The following is a 22,210-nucleotide window of genomic DNA, read 5'->3' as shown; positions in this document are numbered from 1 at the left end:
CATACTTCAAAACTGACCACCACGTGCCAGCCCTGTGCAAAATTCGAGCCCGAACAAGCGAGCGGCTCTGCCCAGAGAATTTTAATGTGCTAGCATTATAGTATGTTAAAACTGAAAAAAAAAAAAAAACAGCAATTAACACTGGGCTACAGCCCACGGTCTCCGGTGTTGCTATGCATTACTATGGTCCCTAGTATTACGGATGTATTACTCCGCTAGCCAATCACAACGGTAAGTGAAATCAGCTTTTTAATATTTGACTGTTAACCAAGCCAGGTAACAGAATTCTATAGTTTACACTTTTTTCTCATGATCAGCTTCTTGCTTAGGCAACAGGAAAAGTTAACTATGGATCACTTTGTTCTCGTGAAGAAATTATGTGCGGTGGTCCTGAATGTGGGCGGAGCTTCACTGCAGATAAGTATCAGACCATGCATCAGGCTATAGAGGTTCAGTTTGGAAAAAAGTATGTTGGCTGTTTTCTGAAGCCTTCACCTGCCATGGTTGGCAGGTGGAAACGTGGAGAGGGGTAAATCATCCTCTCCTCTTGTGGGGGAGAGAGGTCAGAAGGCAGCTGCCCCGGGAAGAACCTAGAGTGGCATATACAGGGTACAAAGTAGTTCATTTTTAACTCTGAATTTCTAGGCAATAAATGCCCGTTGCTGCCAAATGAACATCAGCAGAGCCACAAAGGACCAAAGAATCGAATTTCACAAAAACCAAAGTTGGAGTTGTTCCCAGTGTCCTTATAAATGTGTGTACATGCTATGCCACATTGTAGGCACCAGGGCAAAAAATGGACCTCATTCAGTCACACTTTTATTAGTATGCCTATGAAGACTCATAAAAGACAGAACACCACAAAAGCAAGTGAGAGGTTTTCGTTCAGTAAATAAAAAGTAAGCACCTCGTATCAGAAACAACCCCCATCGACTGCCCAGGCCTCATCGATAGCACTCATTCAAGAAAAGGATAGAATGAAGTAAACTAGCTTATATTCGACAAGCAAAGGTACTGAGTTACCGAAAGATGTAAAATAAGCCAAGTCTGTCCATTTTTCATTTCCACATAAAATGAGGCCGCCCAGTGCTTAATTAGGATCCTAAAGGAAAAGAAAGGGAGGAAAAATGTTGGATAACCAATTCTGGGAATCTCGGGATATTTACAACTGACTGCATTGAGTAACACTGTTGCTCGCTCATATAAAACATGTGCTTATATACAGGTATGTATACTTTTTTCTGTCTCCAGGTAACAGAACAACAGGCACGCTTGGACCAAGCTGATGTACTTTTATCTACATTACACGAGGAACACGATGGCAAAAAATAAGAATGTTCAGGCCTATATCAGAGACTGCTCTTGAAACATATGGTGCCTGCTACTGAACAACAATAACAAACAACAATGAAATGTGCTGGCACCATGCAGTAGCAGCTCCAGGTCGAAATTTAATCGCACTTCCTCTCTCATGCTTCAGAGTTCATCAAGGGCATGCACTTTGCCACAGTGCTTGTCACACTGGCAGAAGAAAAAAAAAATAGTCGAGGGTGCTAGCCAGTCAGTCTTGCAAGTGCTGTGCACATGACGAAACAGAATGCCTGCCTTCCATCCCAAACAATCTGTAGCAAAGCCACCACAGCACAGAGCAGAGCCTGTTTTGAGCTGTCTTGTCACAAATGCTCAGTGTGGCCACTGCTTAGGCAGTGGACAAAGCATGGCTGCCCACGTAGGTGGAGATACATTTGCTTCAATGCATGGAGGGGCATGAATTTGCTTGGTGGCATTCCTTTAAACGTTGGAATCACTGGATGCATGCCAGACAGCTCATCAGCAATTTTGTTTTCACTGCCACAGCTTGCTGTTGATGACTTTGAAGAAGGAAGGCAATGAATGCAACATGAATGAGACACTTGCATTGCACAGATTGCTAAGCCTGTGGTGATGTCCTCCAGCCCTCACTTTGCACAAGAGAGACAGCGAGAAAAGTAAAAAAAAAAAAAAGTTAACAGCAGTGACAAAAAGGGGTGAAATGCATCGCCTGACACAGTTACGCATAGTTAGCTGTTAACTATTTTCCAGACAAACTGCTGCCACAACAGCAGCAGAGAAAGCCAGCCTCGCCTGCTGTCCCTCCATCCTGTCCACGTAGCCTGATGCATGTGCACAGCACACACTCCACCCCTTTCAGGCACAAGCTGGAGAATAAAGGAAGGAAGAAGAAAAAAAAATTGTGAAGCGCAAGGAGGACAGCTTTCCTAAGTGTTCCACAGTGGGTGCCACTACACATCACGCCACCGCCATCTCGCCACCACTCTCCCTGAGGGGTGCAGACGATGAAGGTGGAGTAGGAGGCGATGGAGGCACAGGCGTCGTCTGTTCCTCGGGTGTCGTCGTTTGCTCCTGTGACATCTGCTTGCTTTCTTCGGCTGTGTCTCCCTGCCTGTGTGCGTCCATTTGAAGCTCGCCTCCGATCGGAGCTGTGACCTCGTGGTCAAAGTGGTAGCCTTCGCGGGGGCTTGCGGGTGGTGAAGGTGGACAAGGTAGTGGCGGCCGTGCACAGCGGCGTGCCAGCTCTTCGTACGGGGCGCCATTGAGCAAGCAGACCAGCACTACTGTCATATTGTCGCAACCTAGGCCGCCCATTTGGCAATCGGGTGCCAGGCAACGAGTCATCAGTTCTTCACAAATCTGAAAAATATTTTTAAAAAAACCTAATAAGCTTTCAAGGCACGAGTAACCAAAAAAAATGCTCTAGTTCACTGAGAGAAATGCATACTTGTGTGACCCGATCGTCTGCTCATGCCACTGTATATGAAAGGAGTATACTCATGAACACTAGTACTCATTGCTGCTATAACAGTTCGGTGCTAACCAATGCAGCAACCCAAATCAAAACCTACTGTTACGTGACACACCCTTGCTCTGCTTAAGTTTGAGCATTGGTTAGTTCCCTGCATTTGTGACAGTGCATTTTATATCACATTGTTGCATGCCCCAGTGCACATCAGACAAAGAAAGGAGGGTAGCGGAACTGTCATTTCACGAAATTCCTGCCGACACCAGCCTCATACAGAAGTGCTCCATCGTTATATGGCACAACAATTCACAACCAACACACTGTTGTGCTACGCCAGGATACGCAGACAGCATTTTAAGAAATTTTTTTTTCGAAGCGAACAGGTGGTGATTTGGAAAAGGTGTGGCGCCATTTGAATTACACGGACTACCCACTGCACCTGCAGCCAAAGATGAGAAATTAAAAGAATTTCCACAAGCACAGAAACGAGTACTATGTGCTTTGGAGAGGCCATCAACTGCACCACAGGCACCATTGGATTAAGACTAAGCAAGGAGATGGCAGCAGAAGCTAGTGGAATGACAGAGCTGTATCCACTGAGAGGTTCATTGTACCGCAAAAGCCCATGCAACCCAAGTGTGCCAACGGCCATGAGAAACCGTGCCCACTCACAACCTAGCACGACTATGGCTTAAGTTCTTATTGCAGTGCCTTGTGATTTTTTGCCTTTACAAGTATTAAAGAGGAAATTTCAACTGTCCATTCAGGCTTTGCTTAAGAGAGTGATTAGAGGGACAATGCTTGCTTAGAAATGGCCATCGGGAGCACTCAGTTCAGCACGTCATCACATCAAAAGCCTCCATTCTTTGCCATACACAAATTACCACCGGTGAGAGCCACAACACCACTGGTAAGGTGCGCATGAGAAGTGCACAGCCCGCAGACCGTTAACAAGTATATATCTCACCTGCTCCGGTTCCATCTTGGCAGCTATTCGTGCACGCACAAATTCGACCACTTCTTCATTGGAAAGCACATCCCAAATTCCATCACAGGCCAGCAATAGAAACTCATGTTCAGGTGTAAGGTCTTTCACGATGACATCCGGATAGGCTAGAAACATCAAAAATACAGCATGCTTAGAAACAGCTACAAAATGGAACACTAGGACAACATGTTCCCTCCACAACAGAATTAAAGGAGAACGTGGCGTTCAAATTGTGAAAAATTGTGAAATTACGTTTTCTAAAAATCAAAGTATCCACTTGTATGACTCAATCTTCATGCTGTACCAAAGTTTGATTGCTGAAATTAACAGGGAGCACTAAAAAAAAAAAAGTTTTATCAATGGCGGTGGTACCCAAGAGGGTGAAAAAAAAAAAAGGCATTTCTGAACCCAGGTATCTTTGTGGCAGTGCAGCCAAGCAGTACAATCTTTGGCTTGGTGAAAAGCAGGGAGACGTACGCGAAAAGAAGGCATTCCACAAGTAGGTATACAGATACCAGGCCACAATATGAAAAATTAGTGTATTACGATAATCGTAGTTCATCGCATTCCTTGATATGTACAATATATGAGAGTGCTAAGTTTTAAGAGAACATTCTCACTGAGTAACTTTATGCATGTTGATAAACAAAAAAAGAATAAATTTGCATTAAAAAAAAAATCAGATGCACTTACATGAGTTATACATACATAAGAAAGCAAAGTCTTGGAGTGCTAAAATGTTCCAAACTAGTAGGAAGGTCCTCCTTGAAATTTCCTTTAACTTTACTCACATGTGTAGTAGCTAGCTTTTTTGTTATATCTTTTGGTTTCAGTTACAGTGGTGCTTTTCAAAAGCACAAAACAGAATCGTAATTATTTTTGCAAAAGGCAGAAGAGTGTTCTGGGTTATAAAAGCTAATAAAAATGCAAAATGTATTTTTTAAGAAAACTGGCATTTCAAGAGTGGTGCCATACCTTAAAGGTACACTAAAGAGGAATCTGAACTCGTCTTTTTGCCATGGGAACTCTATCTACGCATTCCGAGCATTCTTAGGAACTTGAATTATTGTCCTGTACAGTTGATTTCCTTAATTTAAATTGGATTAAACGTCCTGGCTACCGCCTCTTTTTTTAACTCACCAGTGAAGGCGCATGGCGGCTTCGCTTTTTTTTTTTTTTAGGTTTCCATGAATAAATAGGTCCAGTCAGAGACTACACATTTGCAAATTAGGCCCATGGAAATAAAAATACTAATAAACTTTTGCTTTCGCCGATCGCTACGTATCACTCCGCCAATGGCAGAGCGGCAAGCCGCCACGAGACTGGCTAAAAGGTTGGCTGATTCCTCCTACCATCAGCAGCGAGTTCAAAGAAAGGTGGGAACCAGGACATTCAATCTGATTTAAATTAGGAAAATCAGCCGCACAGGACAATAATTCGAAGTTTCTAATAATGCTCGGAATGTGTAGATAGAGTTCCTCTGGTAAAAAAACTAGTTCAGATTCCTCTTTAGTGCACTTTTAAGCAAAAGGTTTCTCGGACATCAAACAGCAATAAAAAGTCAACACAAAAGAACAAATCTTACCAGTCACTATCTGTTCTTCTGGAGACTTTTTCTCGTTCTTCTTGAAGACGAAATCACCAAGGGCCCGTGAGAGAGCCAGGTTACCTAATGAGAAAAAATTAGACATGTGAAGTCTCGACGAGACTATGCAGACCTCTGTAAACAAACAACCTAAAGTCAAGAAGCATGGCCTGGCAGGCCAAGACAACCACTCAGGTCTCCCCATTTGCCCCCCTGCACTTCGTGTGCAGGTCACACACAAAGTCTCTGGACATCTCTGGTGCTACGTAAACTAGATCGAAAATTTTTGCAGGAAACTGATGGGTGATCCAATATCTATCAGTCATGCTTTTTTTACCCCCGCTGCGAACCATTTCAGGGATCCTTTAAATGCATACATAGCAAAACACATATTTAAATCGAATTTTGTTTGAATCAGAGTCACAAGAGTAACGCACGCATGCGCGCGTGTGTGTGTGTGTGTGTGCGCACGCACGAGCACACACACTTGACCAACTCACATAAAATCCCATCCCCCACTTTTGTCCTCAAGATTTTTTTACATTTATTTTTTTCCCGCTTTTCGTGCTGTCTGCAGTGCAGACCTTGGCAGCACAGCGATAACACCAGGGCGTGTTAGTTTATTATCTGAGGAGTGCTCCTGCGAGGGAGATGGCATGCACGGTGAACTTGGCAAACTGCCAAGACGTGCCCTCATGACATCAGTGCCGACAACGGTGGCTTTCTCAGTGCACTGCTCTGCGCCTGGCTGCACCACTATATAGAAAGCCGGCAAGTGCTTCAGCATTGGAGAGGAGCGTAGCAGTTTAAACCTGAAGGCCATAAAACATCCTCTACACTGAAATACTATGAAGGAAGAATGACCATTAGACTTCCAAGCGATTTGGCGAGCTCGTGATTGTGTGTGAAAACGCTTCCTAGCAATACTCTTTAAAGAACTGTGGCAAAATTTACTGAAAAACAAAGAAAAATAAATCCCTGACCACACTTTCCATAACAGCCCTTTCCTGCTCTCAATGCATGATGCCAGTGTTTAAAGTCGGGGGTCTTAGGGGGGGGGGGGGGGCAAGGAATCAGACTCCTCCATGCTAAAATGCAGGGAATTCATGAATCCGAAGCAAGCAACCGTTATTTATTCTTGTCAGTGGTGGTCGAACATTTCTTCTCTAGAGTTTCGAATATTTCGGCGTGATTTTTAGTAAGAACCATTATCGTGTTTTCTAAAACCTGAGAGGGAGAAAAATATAAAGTTGGCAGCATTACACAAACGGTGGGAGAAAAAGGGAAACTCGTGCCGTCACACCACGACTCAGTCCAGAGCTGACCGCTCAGCTCCATGGCTACACAACAACGGGCACACTGGCAGAGCGTGGGGATTGTTTCAGGTCTAAGACAAACTGAGCAAACAATGACCTTCAAAAATGATTTCTCCCTTTGGTACAAAATGGTGTGTAAAACATGCCGCCAGCTGCTTTCGCTATCCCTCTTTACTTCTCTCTCCACCTATGGTCGAGTCACTAGAAACCCCCTTCGATGAAGAGCACTGCATGACACCAAACATTAGTGCCACAAATGTATCGAGTGGCTCGAAATAAGCCACATACTGCTGGCATCTGGTGGCTAGGAAGGCAACTAGTCTCACGCATTTGTCATGTTTCCAGGGAACCGAATGCTGCAGAGCTCTATTTCATGGATGCCTTTAAGGTTGTGCAGAAGCTTTAAAAGGTACTGGGCAGTTTGCTTCACTACTCCTCACAGGGCAAAGCATTTCACACAAAGCCTGCACTCTTGAACATCATGATGTCACCAGCATGTATGCCTTTATCGACATGTCACGTTCCCGACATGCTGGCCATTTCATGCATATAAATTAACACCATTTACTCTGTTAATGCTCTAAGATAGAAAAAAAAAGGCAGAAAAATATCAAAAGATACGGACCATTCACACGGTTGAACTCGACCCAGCCGCCTGCTGCAATGATGCGCCTGGTCTCCAATTCGTTGCTCGGTTTGTGGTCAAAAGAGAGCTGCTGCACGTGCCCGCCAACGGATGCGATGGCCCGCGAGTCGCCAACATTGCCGCAGTAGATGCGCCCACCTTTCAGGAGCACGATGACAGCTGTGGTGCCTGCCAACTCATCTTTCATGGTATCATCTGCAGGACAGCCCAACAAGATTAACTCAAAAAGCAGCGCTATTTTAGAGCAAATGAGCATGACATGTCAATTTTATGACGCAACCTCCCAAGCATTTGGCAAATAAGAAAAAACAATGGAAATGAAACCGCTCTAGTAGGATGCAACTTAAAAAAACAGCAGTTTGTAACACTGGGCCGCGGTCCACAGCATCCTGTGTTACTCCGCTGGCCAATCGCACCAGTAAACGAAATCAGCTTTTTAATGTTAAGACTGTATCAAACAATCAACATATCAAAATTCTAAAGCTCACAATTTTTTTGTTGTGTTAAGCTTCTTGTTTAGGTAACAAGAAATGTTTAAGCAGTAGACTACTTTTTTGCCAAGGAGGAATTCTGTGCGCGGAGGCTGAATGTGGGCTAAACTTCACTGTAGACAAGTTTTATCTGACTATAGACCTTTCCAATAAGGGCTCCCTGGGTGCTGCCATATTGTTCCCTGGACTGCAGGGGGCACCTCGCGCTAGCGCGGTGGAAGCGGCGGCGGAACAGGTTTCCAGAAGTCCAGAGAGGAGGCGTTTCGACAACATCCTCGCCCGATGGAAAGGTCTATAGACCAGAAATCAGATGGGCCGTTTGTTGCAATAACTATCAACAGGTGGCACCACCATACCGTTTAACACCGTTTATGCTGTGAAGCCAAAATTTTATTTATTCATTTATTTATTTACAGATACTTTGATCCACAGAAGAGATTTTAGCAGCGTGGTAATACATCATTTCAAAAAAAGGAAGGAAAAAAAAAAAAGAAAAACCCAAACACGATCAACCAAGCAAGTTCTCTTGCAACATGCCAGCCTCATTGTTTAGAAAATGCACGGATGGCCCCGACAGCTCGTGCTTGGCTTGCACTTCTGAACAGGGGCAGATGCAGGACTTAGCTGAGCAGATATGACTCAGAAAACCATGGCCAAAGTGCTGGATTGCAACACCTGTAACCTCAGTACTAGCGAGTCTTCACAAAAATATTTTTTGCAAGAGCCCGCTCCTCAGTCAACATAACACACAACTGCTGGAATAAACAATTTCTGGCCTGAGAGGGATCAGAGGCCCTTTTAAGCTAGCATATGCAAGCCTTTTTAAAGCCAATCATAGTTAGATCCATTCTTTTCCTGCTACAATGCAAAAGAAAAAAAACTCACTTAAAGGTGAAAAAAAAAAAAATTTCGACCCACAGCAAAAAGCACTAGAGAAAATTGCCAGAAAAAACACACTGAAAAGTACACAAATTCAAAAGCAGCTCTAGTAACAACATTTAAAATTACAAATGTACTACAATGGGCATCAATGGCAAACAAGAGAGCAGCACCTTACCCTTAAGCATGTCTGAGTCCACTTCCAAAAAGCCTTTTTTTATGGCATCAACCACATCTCCTCTTTCTGCATGCCAAAAAAACAACATTCAGAGTGAGAACATGTAATGAACAGTAAAGGTAGCATGCTATTATGATCAAATCAATCTCAACAAGAAAACACAAAATCCCCTGAGCACCAGCAAATTGAGAAGCTAAGCAGAAAACTGGTACACGTGTTACAAGAACAAATATTACATTGTTCAACTTTTTCAGATCATGAATTGGGCTTCTTTACAGATATAAGCTTAGAAGAACAACCTAAGAAATATTGCACCACCTCAGTCTGCTAGTTCATTCATGCGCTATGTAGCTGCCCTGACACACCGGAGAAACTATACGCCCATCATTTAGCCAAGTAATTTAGGGAGGCTTGAAAGAGCTTTGCAGACCCTTTGAATATCTTACTGATACCAAAAGGCCTACAGGTTCCCTTTCGGCCTACAGGTTCCCCTAAACATTTGACCAACACTGTTCCCACTTCGAGTTATTGATCAATTCACTCTCGCCCTACCATAAGCTTGCCGTCAAGGTTAGCTCACTTGGTAGAGCGACTGCTCCGGTGAAGCGGTGGTCCTGGGTTCGAACCCCGGACCAGGACGAATTTTTTTTCTTTAACTACAAAGTTTCTGAGAAAGCTGTATAGCTTTCCTTTGTAGCCGTATGGCTGCACTCGGGTGGATGCCAGTGAGTAATTACTCCCTTATTAGGTTCCCTTTCACAGCTGCCGCTACACAGTAAAGCAATGAATCTCGCCACTATAGCTGCCCAGTTCACATAAGCAGCAATCCTTCCTCTGGGCAAACTTGGCACAGATTTAGTTTCCCTTTAACAATAAACTACAGTCGGATACAGCCCAAGCACAATGCGGCAAGTGCCCCTCAAAGGAGCCCTCCAGCCAATTGTATCGACAAATTTCCATGCGTCTGCGGTTAATCCATGCTTAATCTCTCGTAACACTAGTGTGACACGGGATTAACCATGGCTTAACTGTAACATTAAGAAAATCAGTTGACACAATTGGCTGGAGGGTCTCCTCTGAGGGGCACTTGCCGCTTCATCCTTGAGTTGTATCAGACTACAGCTACAGCAAAAATGATAAAAATGTAATCGCCATGCATAGAAAGCAGGACACTGAATGCAAACCCCCACATGAAATGATGAATAGCTCACAATGGCTGAATTCATGTTGGCTTTCCCTACAGAAAGGTAGCTTTACAAAACATATGTTCAAGTAACTAGTCATCACGATGCATCCCCTTTCCCCCTTGACAGGTTGATAATAAAAGCTGCCACTTCATTAGTTACTTCACATTTTTCACTGCATAAACGCATAAGCAGCAGTATATTTTATGCGCACTAAAATATATACAAGCGTTCGTGCGCATAAATACAGTTTGCACTGTAACCAAAAATTTGCAAGCTATGCTACACAATAATGTAAGGCACAAGATCAATAGACAAATCGCAATGAAGCATGTGCAAGAATTTGTTATTGCACAATAAACCCATATAGCAGGAATGTCAGACAAAAGAGATCCTGGCCAACCTGCTGAAGAAAACGAATCACCAGCCAGTTTCCATGGACATCGGGTATCTGCATAATTTAGCTATTGCCGCAGGCCACTGCATAACATTTCAGTGGGTACCTGCTCACTGTGGCATTCAGGCTAATGAAAAAGCAGATGAAGCGGCCCGTAAGGGCCATCAACATCGGAGATACATTCGAACTTTTTTCACGAAATCTGATGCGTCCTATATGGCTAAAAGTTTTGCGTCCGAAGAAACGTATCGGCTTTGGAGTTTGCCGACACATCAGTACCAATTTCTTCACTCAATCGACCCACATCTTAGATCAACACTCTCACCCAGAATTCCTCGACATCTGGAAACACTTTATCATCGACTTCGTCTGAATGCTGCATATACAAACAGCTTGCGATACCGTTTTGGACAAATGAACAGTCCGCATTGTGACAACTGTGCTTCGATAGAAACTGTGGAACATATCTTGCTTGAGTGCCCTGCGTATGCTAACGAGCGTGCATACTATGAACATTGCATGCAGAAGCTCTGCCCAGTGCCCCTAACAATGGACGAAGTTTTAGGTCCCTTAGCCTGCCTTAGGCAACAGAGACTTGCAATGAACTTTCTATTTACATATTTAAAAGACATTGGATATCTCGATAAGCTTTAAATTCACTTGCACGTTACCTTCATGCATTCTTCATGCAGTGAACTTCGTCAGCCCATTTGTCGGACTATGCACTCCATCATTCCATAGGTTACATCAATACTCGCCATTGCATCCTTAGTACCCATTTCATGGCCGCATTTTATAGTTTTTTTTTACCTCTTCCACACTGCCCTCCTTCTGTCTTTATCTCCCAAATTCCCCTCCCTACGCAGAGTAGCATGCCAGCGATTTTTAAACGCTGGCTAAATTCTCTGTATTTCATTAAAGAGTCTCTCTCTCTCTCTCTCTCAGACAAAAGGATACAAAAATGACTAGTAGCCGAGTGTTGGTTTAATTGGAAGCGAAATTTGCAGATCATGCATACCGATTGACTAGAATGCGGCAGTTTTCCATCCATGCAACAGATATTGCTCAAGCCATGAACATAATTCTGAGCTGCAGTATACGTGCAAGTCGTTACATAAGCCTAGTGCTATAATGAAACAGTTTATAAGTATAATGCGCTCTTCAGTGTCTCTCATTCAGCAATGAAAGCAATCATGTACTTCACATTCTGACATAAAAGGAGATGTCTAAAGTGCATAAGGAAGTGATTATGTATTGATGTCAAATCACAGACTGGAGTAATGCCTAAAGTGCATTTATGTGTCGTACAAGCTCGGGTTCTGCACAGTGACTGCACGAGGACTGCTTGGAACAAAAATCCATCTGGCACCAGTCCTTGCCTAACTCATGCAGCAGAAATGGAAAACCACTGTCGCCACAAAGACTAGCTCTCGGGAAAGCAGACTCAACTAGCTGAGTGCACTAACATCACCATCTGCTAAAAAAGGACAGAGGCCACAGAGAGCAGAGCACTCCCACTGCCTTCCAGCAAATGGCAACATTGGTTCAATCCTTTGTCCGAATTCACTGTTTCAAAGACCAGTCTCGCAGTCAGTCAATGACCTCGTTTTAATCTCTTTCCTGCAAGTCCAGCTAGTACGAATGACAAATACATTACAATGTGAAACAGACTTTACAGCATGGTCTTTGAGCTAAATTTCAACGTAAACAAGCTAGCCACGTAGAAGAAAAACTTCTTGAAGTACAAAGGGTACTGTACAGTCATTAGCGGGCTTGTCTAGAAGGCTGGAACAGTGCGTTACAAGGCGAACAAAGTGAAATCTTGACTCGGCTGCTCTATAACTAGGACAGCGCAATTACCACGGCAAATTTTGTGTCTATGCTGCTTCACTCCAGCGTAAGCATTTTCGTTAGAACTGAATACCAGCTTAAAAATTTCACTTCCTTGTGTGACAGGGCCGTGTTTGAGCCCCCAGGACAGCCATGCTGATGACTGCACAAGGAGACCAATTTCCAACTTGCTCGATCCTTTCTAACAGAATTTTCTGACAAATGCCGTAAAAATTTATGAAAACGCTGCTTACGATATGACGGCTGACAGACAATCTTGCGATGAACATGACTTCCGGCATACTGCGCCACCTTTGCTCCTCCATGACCATCATAGACAGCGAAAAATGCAGCGTCTTTATCCTCAGAGAGGCTCAGAAGATGTGTATGTGCATCTTCCATGTCTGGTTAGTGACAAGTCAAGGCTTTCTCAAGGACAGAGTGGGCATCAATGTTGTGGGCATTTGTTGCTTGCTTTAAATGGTAATGAGAGAGAGGGTGTTTATAAGTTTCAAGGGGTACACCAACATTGTAGGATCATGACTCTGTGGCACTGACAGCATGAAAAAAATCAGCAACAAAACTGATGTTTGCTGCCGCTGATATTTTCACAGCAAAAACAAACAGAAAGCGAACAAAAGCACAACTCAAATTTTTGCGAGTACAAATGCAGCCCAAAATTAAAACATACAATTTCTTGCAACTTAAAAAAAGTGCCCTAATCAAGCCCAACAAAGCCAGCAATGCGCAAGGGCCGCGATGCGATGATGCAAGGCCACTAGGAAATGCGGCCAAATTTGACAAGAACTCGTTGGTCAAGCATGAAACTAGAACCGTAAAGGATACTTATGCGCCATCCCTGCATACACGATGCTCCGACTTTCACTTGGTCGTTCATGCAGCTGGATGTCTCTTTTGCCGTCACCGGCTCCGAAAGTGTTTGGCCCATAATGCCTGAAAGTAAGGCAGTGAACATTGCTAGTTACACGACGTGCGGGCTAGTATAAACACATAAACGCTACCAGCCCGGAGAAATAATCTGTGGTTTCATTAGCGCGACAGTAAACTCTTATGTCAGTCAGGGCAGCGTTTGCATTCCCGATCTGCGCACCTAATGCGTGGATAGGAATATTAACTCCGCTTATTCACTTATCTGGGCACTGTGCTCATGCCGCGCTGCGGTTGACAAAAAAGGACCTCTCTAAGCGGCCTTCTTATTCAACCTCCTACTAACAGCGTCGCCAACAGCTTACGCTTACGCAAGCTTCCCAGCGTCACGCCGAAGTTAACCGGTTTACAGAGGCAGGCCACTGTAGCTCTCAAACGTGCATTTGTTTATCACGCACCACGGAGCCCTTATATCCGCTCACCCATTCGTCTCAAAATCCTAGGCCTATTGCTCGTTACAACCCACAAATTGCCGTCGCTGTCGACCACACGTTCCTAAATTGTCACCCCGTAACGCGATCAGACGGAAGAAAGAAAAGCAATACCGGGAGCACCGATAGCCACCACACGATAAATTCAATGGGCGTGCTGCGCTGCGCACATCGAACGATAACTTGGGATGCCCGTACGCTGATCGTAGGACAGCGAGTCGTCTTCGCACCAAACTACGGCGAAACGAGAGATACTTAGGGCTATTTACATGACGTCAAAAAATTCAAAAACCGTTTCCCGGCCTTGAAGAAACGGCAAATTCGATACAAACAATATGCCACACTCCACGGATGCATCGCAATGCGCTTACCTTCTCTTGGGGCGCGTAGCTCGGCTTGGCTGCTCGCTGCAACGGCGCGCTTTTTTTTTCAGCACGGAATCATTCTGGACGCGGAGAGATATTCGCGAGGGGCAGAGTCAAAATTTATCCCTCAACACGCGTGTTTTCGTCTTTAATTAATCAGCGATTCATTCGCAGATACTTGCCTGCTCACCGTTCACGCACTTTAGTTGACACAATATCCTCCAGGGGCGCTTCCCTTCGAGACGGAATAAAAAAAAAGAAAAAACATAAAAGTAGTTCCTTTGGTTCTTCGAACAGTCAAAATAATGTTCAGGTAGGAAAGCAGCCAAGTGAGGACCCACGCAGGCAACGCTTAATTTTGGCCCACTTGTTTTTGATTGCTGCAACGGAAAAGTCGCTGCGGAGAAAGTTGCCATCTCAAGTCGGGGCGCTCGCAGCGCGGGCAGTGCAGAGATCACGAAGTGCTACATGTGTTCGCGGGTCAGTTGATCACTTTTACTTGTGAACTAGCGTTGTTGAAATGAAGCCACCGCCGAAAGGATTACGCATGGGCTTTATTCTTGGAGGGTTCGTGGCGGCAGTGGGTGTGGCGTTGTATCCGATCGCCATTCATCCATTCTTGCACGTCGATGAGTATAGTAAGACATAGACCGGCGACTGCAACGGAACAGTTCGGCTTTACTGCACTTTCTTTTTCAGAACAAGTCCAGCAAAAGACAAGAAAAGACATTGATCAAGAGTCTGTACAACCTGGAGGTAACGTTATATATATACATATTTTTTTCTCGGTCACAAGAACCTTGTCGCGGGCTTGTAATTACACGGATACGTTTTCCGCAGGAATGAAAGTTTGGTCCGACCCTTTTGGACGAAAATGAAGTCCTTCCCTGCTAAAACACCCGTTCAAGCACTCAAGTGTCTACGGGTAGAAACGCTGATAGTACGACAGCTGCGAGACGTTCTCATATGTGGCATTAGCATGCTGCATTAACGTAGTAAATCCATTTAATAAACTGCGGACAGTGTGAATAAACCATCTTCGAAGAAAACGTCATGCTTGGGACCTTTGTGAGTCAACCACACAACACGACATATAAAGTAAATAACAGGAGCACCTGTTGTATGTACTACTTATACATGGTGGTCTCATAAGCTTCGTTATATAGGCACCACATTCAAGACCACTTTGCTTGAAATGTAGTTTTCACAACTAATCGCAAGTTTGATATTGGTACTGTGATGTAAAAATCTCAAAATTACTGCTATGAGAGCCTATTTGGCTTGAAAACTGTGATGCTCCCTCTATGGTGAACATCAACACAAACAGCTAAAACAGCGCAACGGAGTAACTCCCACTGCTCACAAGAAGTATGTGTGATGCTGCGTCAGATGCTGCGTCAGGTACTGCTGAGACTAGTTTTGAGCTGACAGGATGTCGCACAACTTCAGTGACAACTAAACCAGCGGCTATTTGCACACGCCATTAGATCAACAACCATGACGTCTTGCACTACATTCGGAGCACTACACACGAGGAACTTGTGAAACCTTGTAACAAAGCTTTCCCTTAGTCAAGGTCCATTTGTGGGCTGTCTTCTACAGAGTCGACTTTTGGGCAGCCTTTGACAGTCGATGTTCCGAGACTGCGAAAGGGCATTTTTGCCTTTGTAGAAGGTGGAGTTGCCAGCAGTGGTATTGGTTCCAAAGCAGTATACCGTTCCAAGATTGCTATTCTTGAGCGGATGTTCTTTGACAGGGCCTCAGCAGGTGAACCTGGCTCCACTTGAACCCTCCTCTTGGGCAGCAAAAGTCCATCACAGTCGGACATATCGGATTGCTTTGGCCGGGCTGGAGTGCCTAAAGCAGCAGCAGGCATCCTGATGGTGTTGCCATTGGGTGTCGCAACAGATGCAAGCTTTGTGGGCAGTAGAGGAGCGCAGCGCGGCCTTGGGAGGCTCGGACTGACGATGTGCACGGGGGCCTGCAGTCTGGCTAAAGCAGCAGCTGTGAAGCCTGATGGATTCTGCACAAAGACATCATCATGCACAAATAGTCATTACACTATTCACTCGGCACATAGACTGAAATCCAAGTTGCTTGGCGATACAACCACCTCTGCTGCATAATCATTTAAGGGCCCTTAGCACCTCTAGCATCTTGAAAGAAGGCAGGAGGATACATAAGTAGTCGAATCAAAGAAAGAAAAAGTGTGACTGATTATAGTATGCGAGGCTGGACCATGCATACATTCAAGTAGCCTTTGAAAGGTCCATGTCCTAGAAAATTGTGATCCATGATAACATGGCGATATTCAATTCAACAAGGCCGTGTAAATACCTTAACGCCTCTTAAGGGCTAATTAAAAAAAAAAGTACCAAAATGGTTCATTTAGTATATGATGTGAAATGCTTCCATAAGATGTTTAAAGCACAAAAATATCTGTGAAAAGATTTTACAGCAGAGAATAATGTTTTATTAGCCATTATGTATTGTCTTCAGACTCGCTGTCATTACAGTCTCATCACTATCTTCTTCAATTGTGGAAGAAATGTCAGGTGATTTGGGTAATTAGGCCAAATGCAGATATGTGCGCTAGCATGGTGCCAATTGTCTGTTGCAGCTACGACCTACTAGGTGGTACCAGGCTACCACCCAATTACCACATCAACTACTTCTTCCGTTTAGCAACTGTGCCAGCATCATTTAAATCACGCTCTCCTCCTACCTGCTGCTGCTCATTCCGCTTAGCTTGGTGCGCTTAGGGGCGGTGCCGCCTAATTAACGCCACAGGTTCTCGCCTGGAGTGGGTAGGTGAGGAGTAGGCAGTGGCACAAGGCAGATGCTATGGCAGGCGTTGCCATTGGTGGGTTTATGGTCTTTCCGTATTGCTAAGCCACGAATCCACAGCTTACAAATGTTTGCACAGTGCAGTGCACCCATTTGTCAAGAAGCTTTAGAACGACAGTTGCAATTGGGTCACTCGGCAACAGCTGCACTAGGCAAAGATAAGATTCCTGTCTTTTAAAGACATAGAATTTAAACATGGAGACAAGTCTAAACGAAGGCCTTGCCCAACACATAAGATCCTCTTGAATAGTTCCGCCCCCATAAGTGTTGGTACTGAATAATAATGACATTCTTTAGGAATTCCGCTGTCCATTCCACTGTTACCAGTGCCAAGTTACAACTGTCTTTACACAAGGAATAAATGCCATTACTGTGGTTGATTGATCTCTCTCTCTCTTTCTGTGCACATATTTAAGACAACACATCAACAGCTGCTTTTCTGTTGGTTTCCTGTCATAGGTTCCTCTATGCAGTTGTGGAGCCTCTTATTACTGCGAGTGAAAAAATAATATATATATATAAAAAAAATCAGAACTGAAGCATTGCCTTTTCCTGTTCGTGTTCTCATGTTTTTGCTGGCAAGTGAAGAAACGCTTTCCCCCAAACCTGTATGGCGGCCTTGAGAGCGGACAGGGCACGCTGAAGGTCGCCGCCTGCCGGTGAAGTTGTCACCACCGAGAACTCTGTCGTCTCCAGGGTGGCAAGTCTGTCTCCACTCCCCTGCCTCAGGGTGACGTCTGTTGCTGAGAGAAACTCGTCCTTCTTGATGTTGCCTTCCAGGGCCTGTGCATTTACAAAGCATTTCAAGTGGTTCACAAATGCACAGCATGTGCGTATGTGAATAAGTTTGTTTTTTATTTGCTGATGAAAATTCCCTAATGCGATCGAAATGGAGGCAACTGTTTCTCACATGGGCTTGTGTTGGATGTGTATGTTCGAAGATACAAGCCCAGTGAGTACACTAGTATAAACCAGTGACTGTAATAAAGTGAATATGATGTACGGAGTTAGGGAGAGGAAGAAGCCATAGTTTATACACGGAGTAGAAGATGAGGTGAACAACGTTTCTAGTGTGGGGAGCAAAACAGGGGCCTTAGCCTGCCTGTCCTGCTAGGTCCCCACAGTACAGCATCATTCCTGCAGTCCTTAATGTGGCTTGCCTAGACTCTGCCACAGTGCTTACATGTGTCGAACAAGTACCTGCAATGCTTAAAGGGTCAGTCTACTCACCGAGATGAGTATATAAATAATGGCATATTCTGGTAGTTGGCACCCTATAACATCAATAACGAGAGATCTGCGCCCGGAGAAATGCACGTTTTGTTCTAGTAAACTGTAGAAGGCGTACCGCTCGCTTTTTCTGTAAGTCACATGAAATTTATAGTTACACGTACGCAAAACGCAGGCACATTCCCACTTTTAGTTCAGCGTATGCTAGCAGAGACGCAAAAATAAACTCAGCCTATAGTGGCGCCATCTAGTCGTCAGGACGGGAACCATTGCTGTAAACAAACCGACTCTCCACTTAAGCCTAGGAGCGGCAGAATCGTCACTCTAATTATTAAAAGAGAGCAAATTTATCTCTTATATGTTTTCTTATAGGCGAGATGAGACGAAGCGAAAGACAGGCGCCCCATTTATGGCCAGTGAACGCACTGAAAAAAGGCAGCAACACCGATAATTCAGTCCGAAGCGAGAGGTCCGGCTTCGACGGGCGCCGCCATGTTTGTCGCCCCGCGGCGGAAATCCAGATGGTTGCCAGATGAGACTACCATCTCATACAGATGTGTTCCCACATCAATAAATTCTATTTTAAAATGTTCTACCGCACTTCTTGGCACCACACCTGGCTAAACGGTAATTTGAGTAAATAGCTATCGGTTGCCGCAAAGAAAATATGGTCGATAAAATTCAGTAGACTGACCCTTTAAACAGAAAAGCACAAAAATACAGTTGCAGATAAACACAGAATTGAGAAGCTTACTGCAGATTATTATATAAAGAAACAAGCAGTGACCTTTGCATTATCCGTCGTAACCATACTAACGAAATGTGCACATCTCAGATGAAGTTGCTACCGAGTTTCTCAAATTTCATTGCACCCAGCGACTCAATTTGGATTTCCTTGATGGGTATCCAGAGATGGTTGACTCACCTCCAATACAAATACTCTTTGTGGAGCTTGTGAAGTCAAATGGCACAATCACACCTGAATGGGATGAAGCCTGATGCACTAGATTTGGCTTACGACAACCTTTTTTTCGCTTGTGCAATGAATGGATTTATGAAAGCACGAGAGCGACAGGCAGATAGCTTATTGAGCCATCGGCACTCATATTGCTGCTGGAAAAAAGTTTCAACATGAAACAAGTCCTGTTGAACTTGCATCCTTACATGAATAAACTCCATGCCATGATAAGAAAAAAATTAAAAAAAAAATTGCTGCATGAGTTTGAACAGCAGAAAATTTGTCAGTCTGCAATTGGCTTGTAAATGAGTCCACAACCCAATAAGAAACCTAGTTTGCAGTAACACTACCAAGTGGTGCGGAATAAAATAGAGTGAAAAAATTTCAACAAGTTATCATAAATGGTTGCTTGTTATTCATAAACTGGCTATGAAGAAGCTTGCCAAGGATTTTATGTACAACAGGAAGTAAAGGCAAGCAAAAGCACTTAAAAGTTGCAGAAAAAGGTTGGAACACCAAAATGTTACCCACCCCTATCTCTTTCATAGAGGACTTCTTGACTGCACATTGTTTCCAGCGACTTCATTAGACTTTGCAGAATAGGTGCCCAGATTACAGTGGCCAAAACTTGCCTATATCCTAGCTAGCTACACAATCTAATTCCTGAATATGAAGCTACAAATATTAATGTCTGCAGGACAGAAGAGAAACCTCACCACTGGTTTCTTGTCAAGAACCAGTTGAATGAAGTTGAATCTGGCATCCGTCAGAGTCAGCACAGTGCCTTCCTTCTGTTGGCCGATGCGAAGCACCAGGCCCACAATGTCCACTGCTCGACCCTGTGAGCCACTCTCTGTGAGCAGCACGGGAAAACTGGTCACCTGCAATCCAAAATAATCCCTAGTTGCCACGGTTCATCTAGAAACTACGTTGAACACAAATACAGTCTTTTTGGGACTCAGACTTGGAGGGGGCTGAAATTTTGTTTGAAATGGTTTTTCAGTGCACTTGGTGTTAGTGGCCCCAAAGCCACCAATTCAAATAAACATGACGTTTGAATTAACTGGAGTCAAGTGCATTGCGAGTGAGTAGGTTGGTGTTAGAAGGCAGATGACATGGGAGGTGTATCGAAGTTGTATTGGAACGGAGTTTTAAAGGTGCCCAAACCCATTTCTCAGTTTTTCTTGTGCGCCTTCTTAAAGGGGTCCAGAAACACAATCTTAGTTAACTGTTTTGCCTGTTGATTGCATACAGTGAGTTATAATGGTGCTATTAGCGTTGGTAATACCGCATATATTCCGTTTTTTAATATTTTAATGCCCTCCCAAAAACAACTTCATGGCTCTGATGGTGTTGCCACACAGTGGCGGGTTTTTAGCAGCGGATATGACATCACCTGGCGCGAGCTTGATGATCGGACAAACAGTAAATATACTGCAAATTGTGTGAATAAATAGAGACACATTTTGCCACCTGTCTGCGTTTTATATTAGATCAACAAAAACAACTTGTTTGTCTTAGATAAAAGCCTTGCAAAGCAAGTAAAATAAAAATACACCAGCAGGGGCACTCTGGCATGGAAACAACGCTGCCAGTCTCAGCAAGAACGACTTACAGAGAGCTGGCAACCATGGAGTACAAACTTCCGCGACGTGCTCTGGCTGGCTGTTTTGATTGGCTGCGCCAGGTGCCGTCATTGGGAGAGCGAAATATGAGTGGGAAGCCCCGCCAAAATCGAGTTGAGGGCAGCATTTTGTTTGCTTGTATTTTGAAATTTCTTCACTGAATAACTCCCGTTCCTGTGCATCGATTCCTGTAATTCTTTTTATGTCAGCATCTGTGTGACATAAAGAACCCACCTGAAGTATAGCCGGTATTCCCCCAGGCAGTGTTTCGCAGCCCCTTTAAAGCCTTTTGCCCACTCTGGCAAGCTATTCCCACTGGACCTGCCTCTACTGACAGGTCTATTGGTCAGCCCAAACGGATGAAAGCTGCACTGCAATAGCAGAGGTTCCAAATGTGTGGGCTTCAAACACAGGGCCAGGACATAGTTTCCAACAATGCCAAAGTTTTGCTGAGAAAGTTCTTCAGTCATGTCCTGGAGGAAGCCATGTGGTCTTTTGTAAGAAAAATTTCTCAATGTAAAAAAATTAAAGTTGATATATATAAAGTGAGCTTGCTTAAAACTGCATATTTTAACGCGACAGCATTAAAACCGTCATTGAGAAAAAAATGAGTTGTCCGTCACATAATTTCCAGGACTGGAAGTGACAACTATACATTTCGATGTATCTCCATTGTGCTCGCCACCCCTAGAAACCTTAGGGGAAACATTTAACCCCCAGCTAGACGACCCGAAGAGATGTCTGGTTGTGTGCAGACAGACGTGTAGGGGTCTGCAAAACACAGCCACGAAAGAATGACGCAAAACTTGATGCAAAATTCATCAACAGCTTCTGATCTATTGCATTGCCAACACAATGTAATTAGGTGTACCTGTGAATTTTTCACATGTCACTGCCCACAGAGACTACAGGGTGAAATATGGTGTAAAAAATCGAGGATATCAACATCTACAATTATCGCTGTAGAAGCGCGCATGTGTTATTGTGAATATATCACAGAAGCTCTCAGTCTCCGTCAACCATGGCTGCTTGCTTACCTGCCGCATGTAGTAAATGCGAACGTGGTCGGGACATTCTGCTGGCTCCAGCTGTGTCATTTTTGTTGTCGACAACTCCACAGCACTGTTTTGCACATCAGGCAGCACCTTCCTGCAAGGCATTTTTTTTTTAAAAGGAAGCTTTGATTGTAATTGTGAAGTGATGCGAGTCTGCAATCGACACAAATAGACAAGAATTCCGGGTGGTCGAAATTATCCAGAGCCCTCCACTAGGGCATCCCTCACAGCCTGAGTCGCTTTGGGACGTTGAACCTCATAAACCTCAAAAAGCATAAACTTCATAAAGCAACTGCCCCAGGCTGAGTCAGAGCAAGTGGTTGTGGATGAGGCTGTACAAAATTCAAGAACAGGGCAAGCATTTTCACCCGCAGCGGTGGCTCAGTGGTAAGGCGCTCGTCTACCAAGCCGGAGTACCCGGTTCGAACCAAAACGCAAGATGTGCCCGTGTGCTGTG

The 22,210-nt window shown here is 44.2% G+C and overlaps 3 protein-coding genes across 6 annotated transcripts in view; 1 reads left to right on the top strand and 2 right to left on the bottom strand.

Annotated features, from left to right (window-relative positions):
• Positions 1–806: 806 nt before the first annotated feature.
• Positions 807–14,293, bottom strand: LOC149372465 (putative protein phosphatase 2C T23F11.1). 4 transcript variants are annotated; one of them, XM_089566960.1, is made up of 9 exons: positions 14,221–14,293; positions 14,045–14,118; positions 13,141–13,248; positions 12,549–12,698; positions 8,884–8,949; positions 7,315–7,530; positions 5,374–5,457; positions 3,768–3,913; positions 807–2,691 (listed from the first exon to the last, which is right to left on the bottom strand). In XM_089566960.1, the coding sequence occupies exons 3-9, from the start codon at positions 13,241–13,243 to the stop codon at positions 2,290–2,292; spliced, it is 1,167 nt and encodes a 388-aa protein (XP_089423086.1). In that variant the 5' UTR covers positions 13,244–13,248; positions 14,045–14,118; positions 14,221–14,293; the 3' UTR covers positions 807–2,289. The 4 variants fall into 4 exon arrangements, with proteins under 4 accessions (XP_089423086.1, XP_089423085.1, XP_089423084.1 ...); XM_089566959.1 differs by having other exon boundaries at positions 14,045–14,257; XM_089566958.1 differs by lacking the exons at positions 14,045–14,118; positions 14,221–14,293 and adding an exon at positions 13,943–14,035.
• A 38-nt stretch (positions 14,294–14,331) lies between these two features.
• On the top strand, positions 14,332–15,092 carry LOC149372464 (small integral membrane protein 20). The gene is made up of 3 exons (XM_089566962.1): positions 14,332–14,676; positions 14,738–14,794; positions 14,879–15,092. Exons 1-3 carry the CDS (start codon positions 14,559–14,561, stop codon positions 14,914–14,916), a joined length of 213 nt encoding a protein of 70 aa, XP_089423088.1. The 5' UTR covers positions 14,332–14,558; the 3' UTR covers positions 14,917–15,092.
• Positions 14,574–22,210, bottom strand: part of LOC149372463 (uncharacterized) — a 32,464-nt gene continuing 24,827 nt past the window's right edge. The window contains exons 17-20 of the mRNA XM_089566953.1: positions 21,736–21,843; positions 19,790–19,954; positions 17,492–17,668; positions 14,574–16,061 (exon numbers count right to left, since the gene is read on the bottom strand). Of these exons, the coding sequence (XP_089423079.1) occupies positions 15,606–16,061; positions 17,492–17,668; positions 19,790–19,954; positions 21,736–21,843 (906 nt within the window). The 3' untranslated portion in view covers positions 14,574–15,605. The remainder of the gene's footprint in view (positions 16,062–17,491; positions 17,669–19,789; positions 19,955–21,735; positions 21,844–22,210) is intronic.

This window comes from Amblyomma mixtum, chromosome 1 (genome assembly GCF_055824585.1).
Source record: "Amblyomma mixtum isolate Tamu chromosome 1, ASM5582458v1, whole genome shotgun sequence".
Taxonomy (NCBI): domain Eukaryota; kingdom Metazoa; phylum Arthropoda; class Arachnida; order Ixodida; family Ixodidae; genus Amblyomma; species Amblyomma mixtum.
Note: the sequence above shows the minus strand (reverse complement) of the source record. Positions and strands in the feature narration are given on the sequence as shown.

Coding starts and splice junctions, on each gene's coding strand:
- LOC149372465 (XM_089566958.1), bottom strand. CDS start 14,030: ATGCATCCGTGGAGTGTGGCATATTGTTTGTATCGAATTTGCCGTTTC. Junction 8,950..12,548: donor TGTCTGTCAGCCGTCATATC/GTAAGCAGCGTT, acceptor TTTGGCATGCAG/AAAGAGGAGATGTGGTTGAT. Junction 7,531..8,883: donor GGACTCAGACATGCTTAAGG/GTAAGGTGCTGC, acceptor GCTGTCCTGCAG/ATGATACCATGAAAGATGAG.
- LOC149372464 (XM_089566962.1), top strand. CDS start 14,559: ATGAAGCCACCGCCGAAAGGATTACGCATGGGCTTTATTCTTGGAGGG. Junction 14,677..14,737: donor CTTGCACGTCGATGAGTATA/GTAAGACATAGA, acceptor TTTCTTTTTCAG/AACAAGTCCAGCAAAAGACA. Junction 14,795..14,878: donor AGAGTCTGTACAACCTGGAG/GTAACGTTATAT, acceptor CGTTTTCCGCAG/GAATGAAAGTTTGGTCCGAC.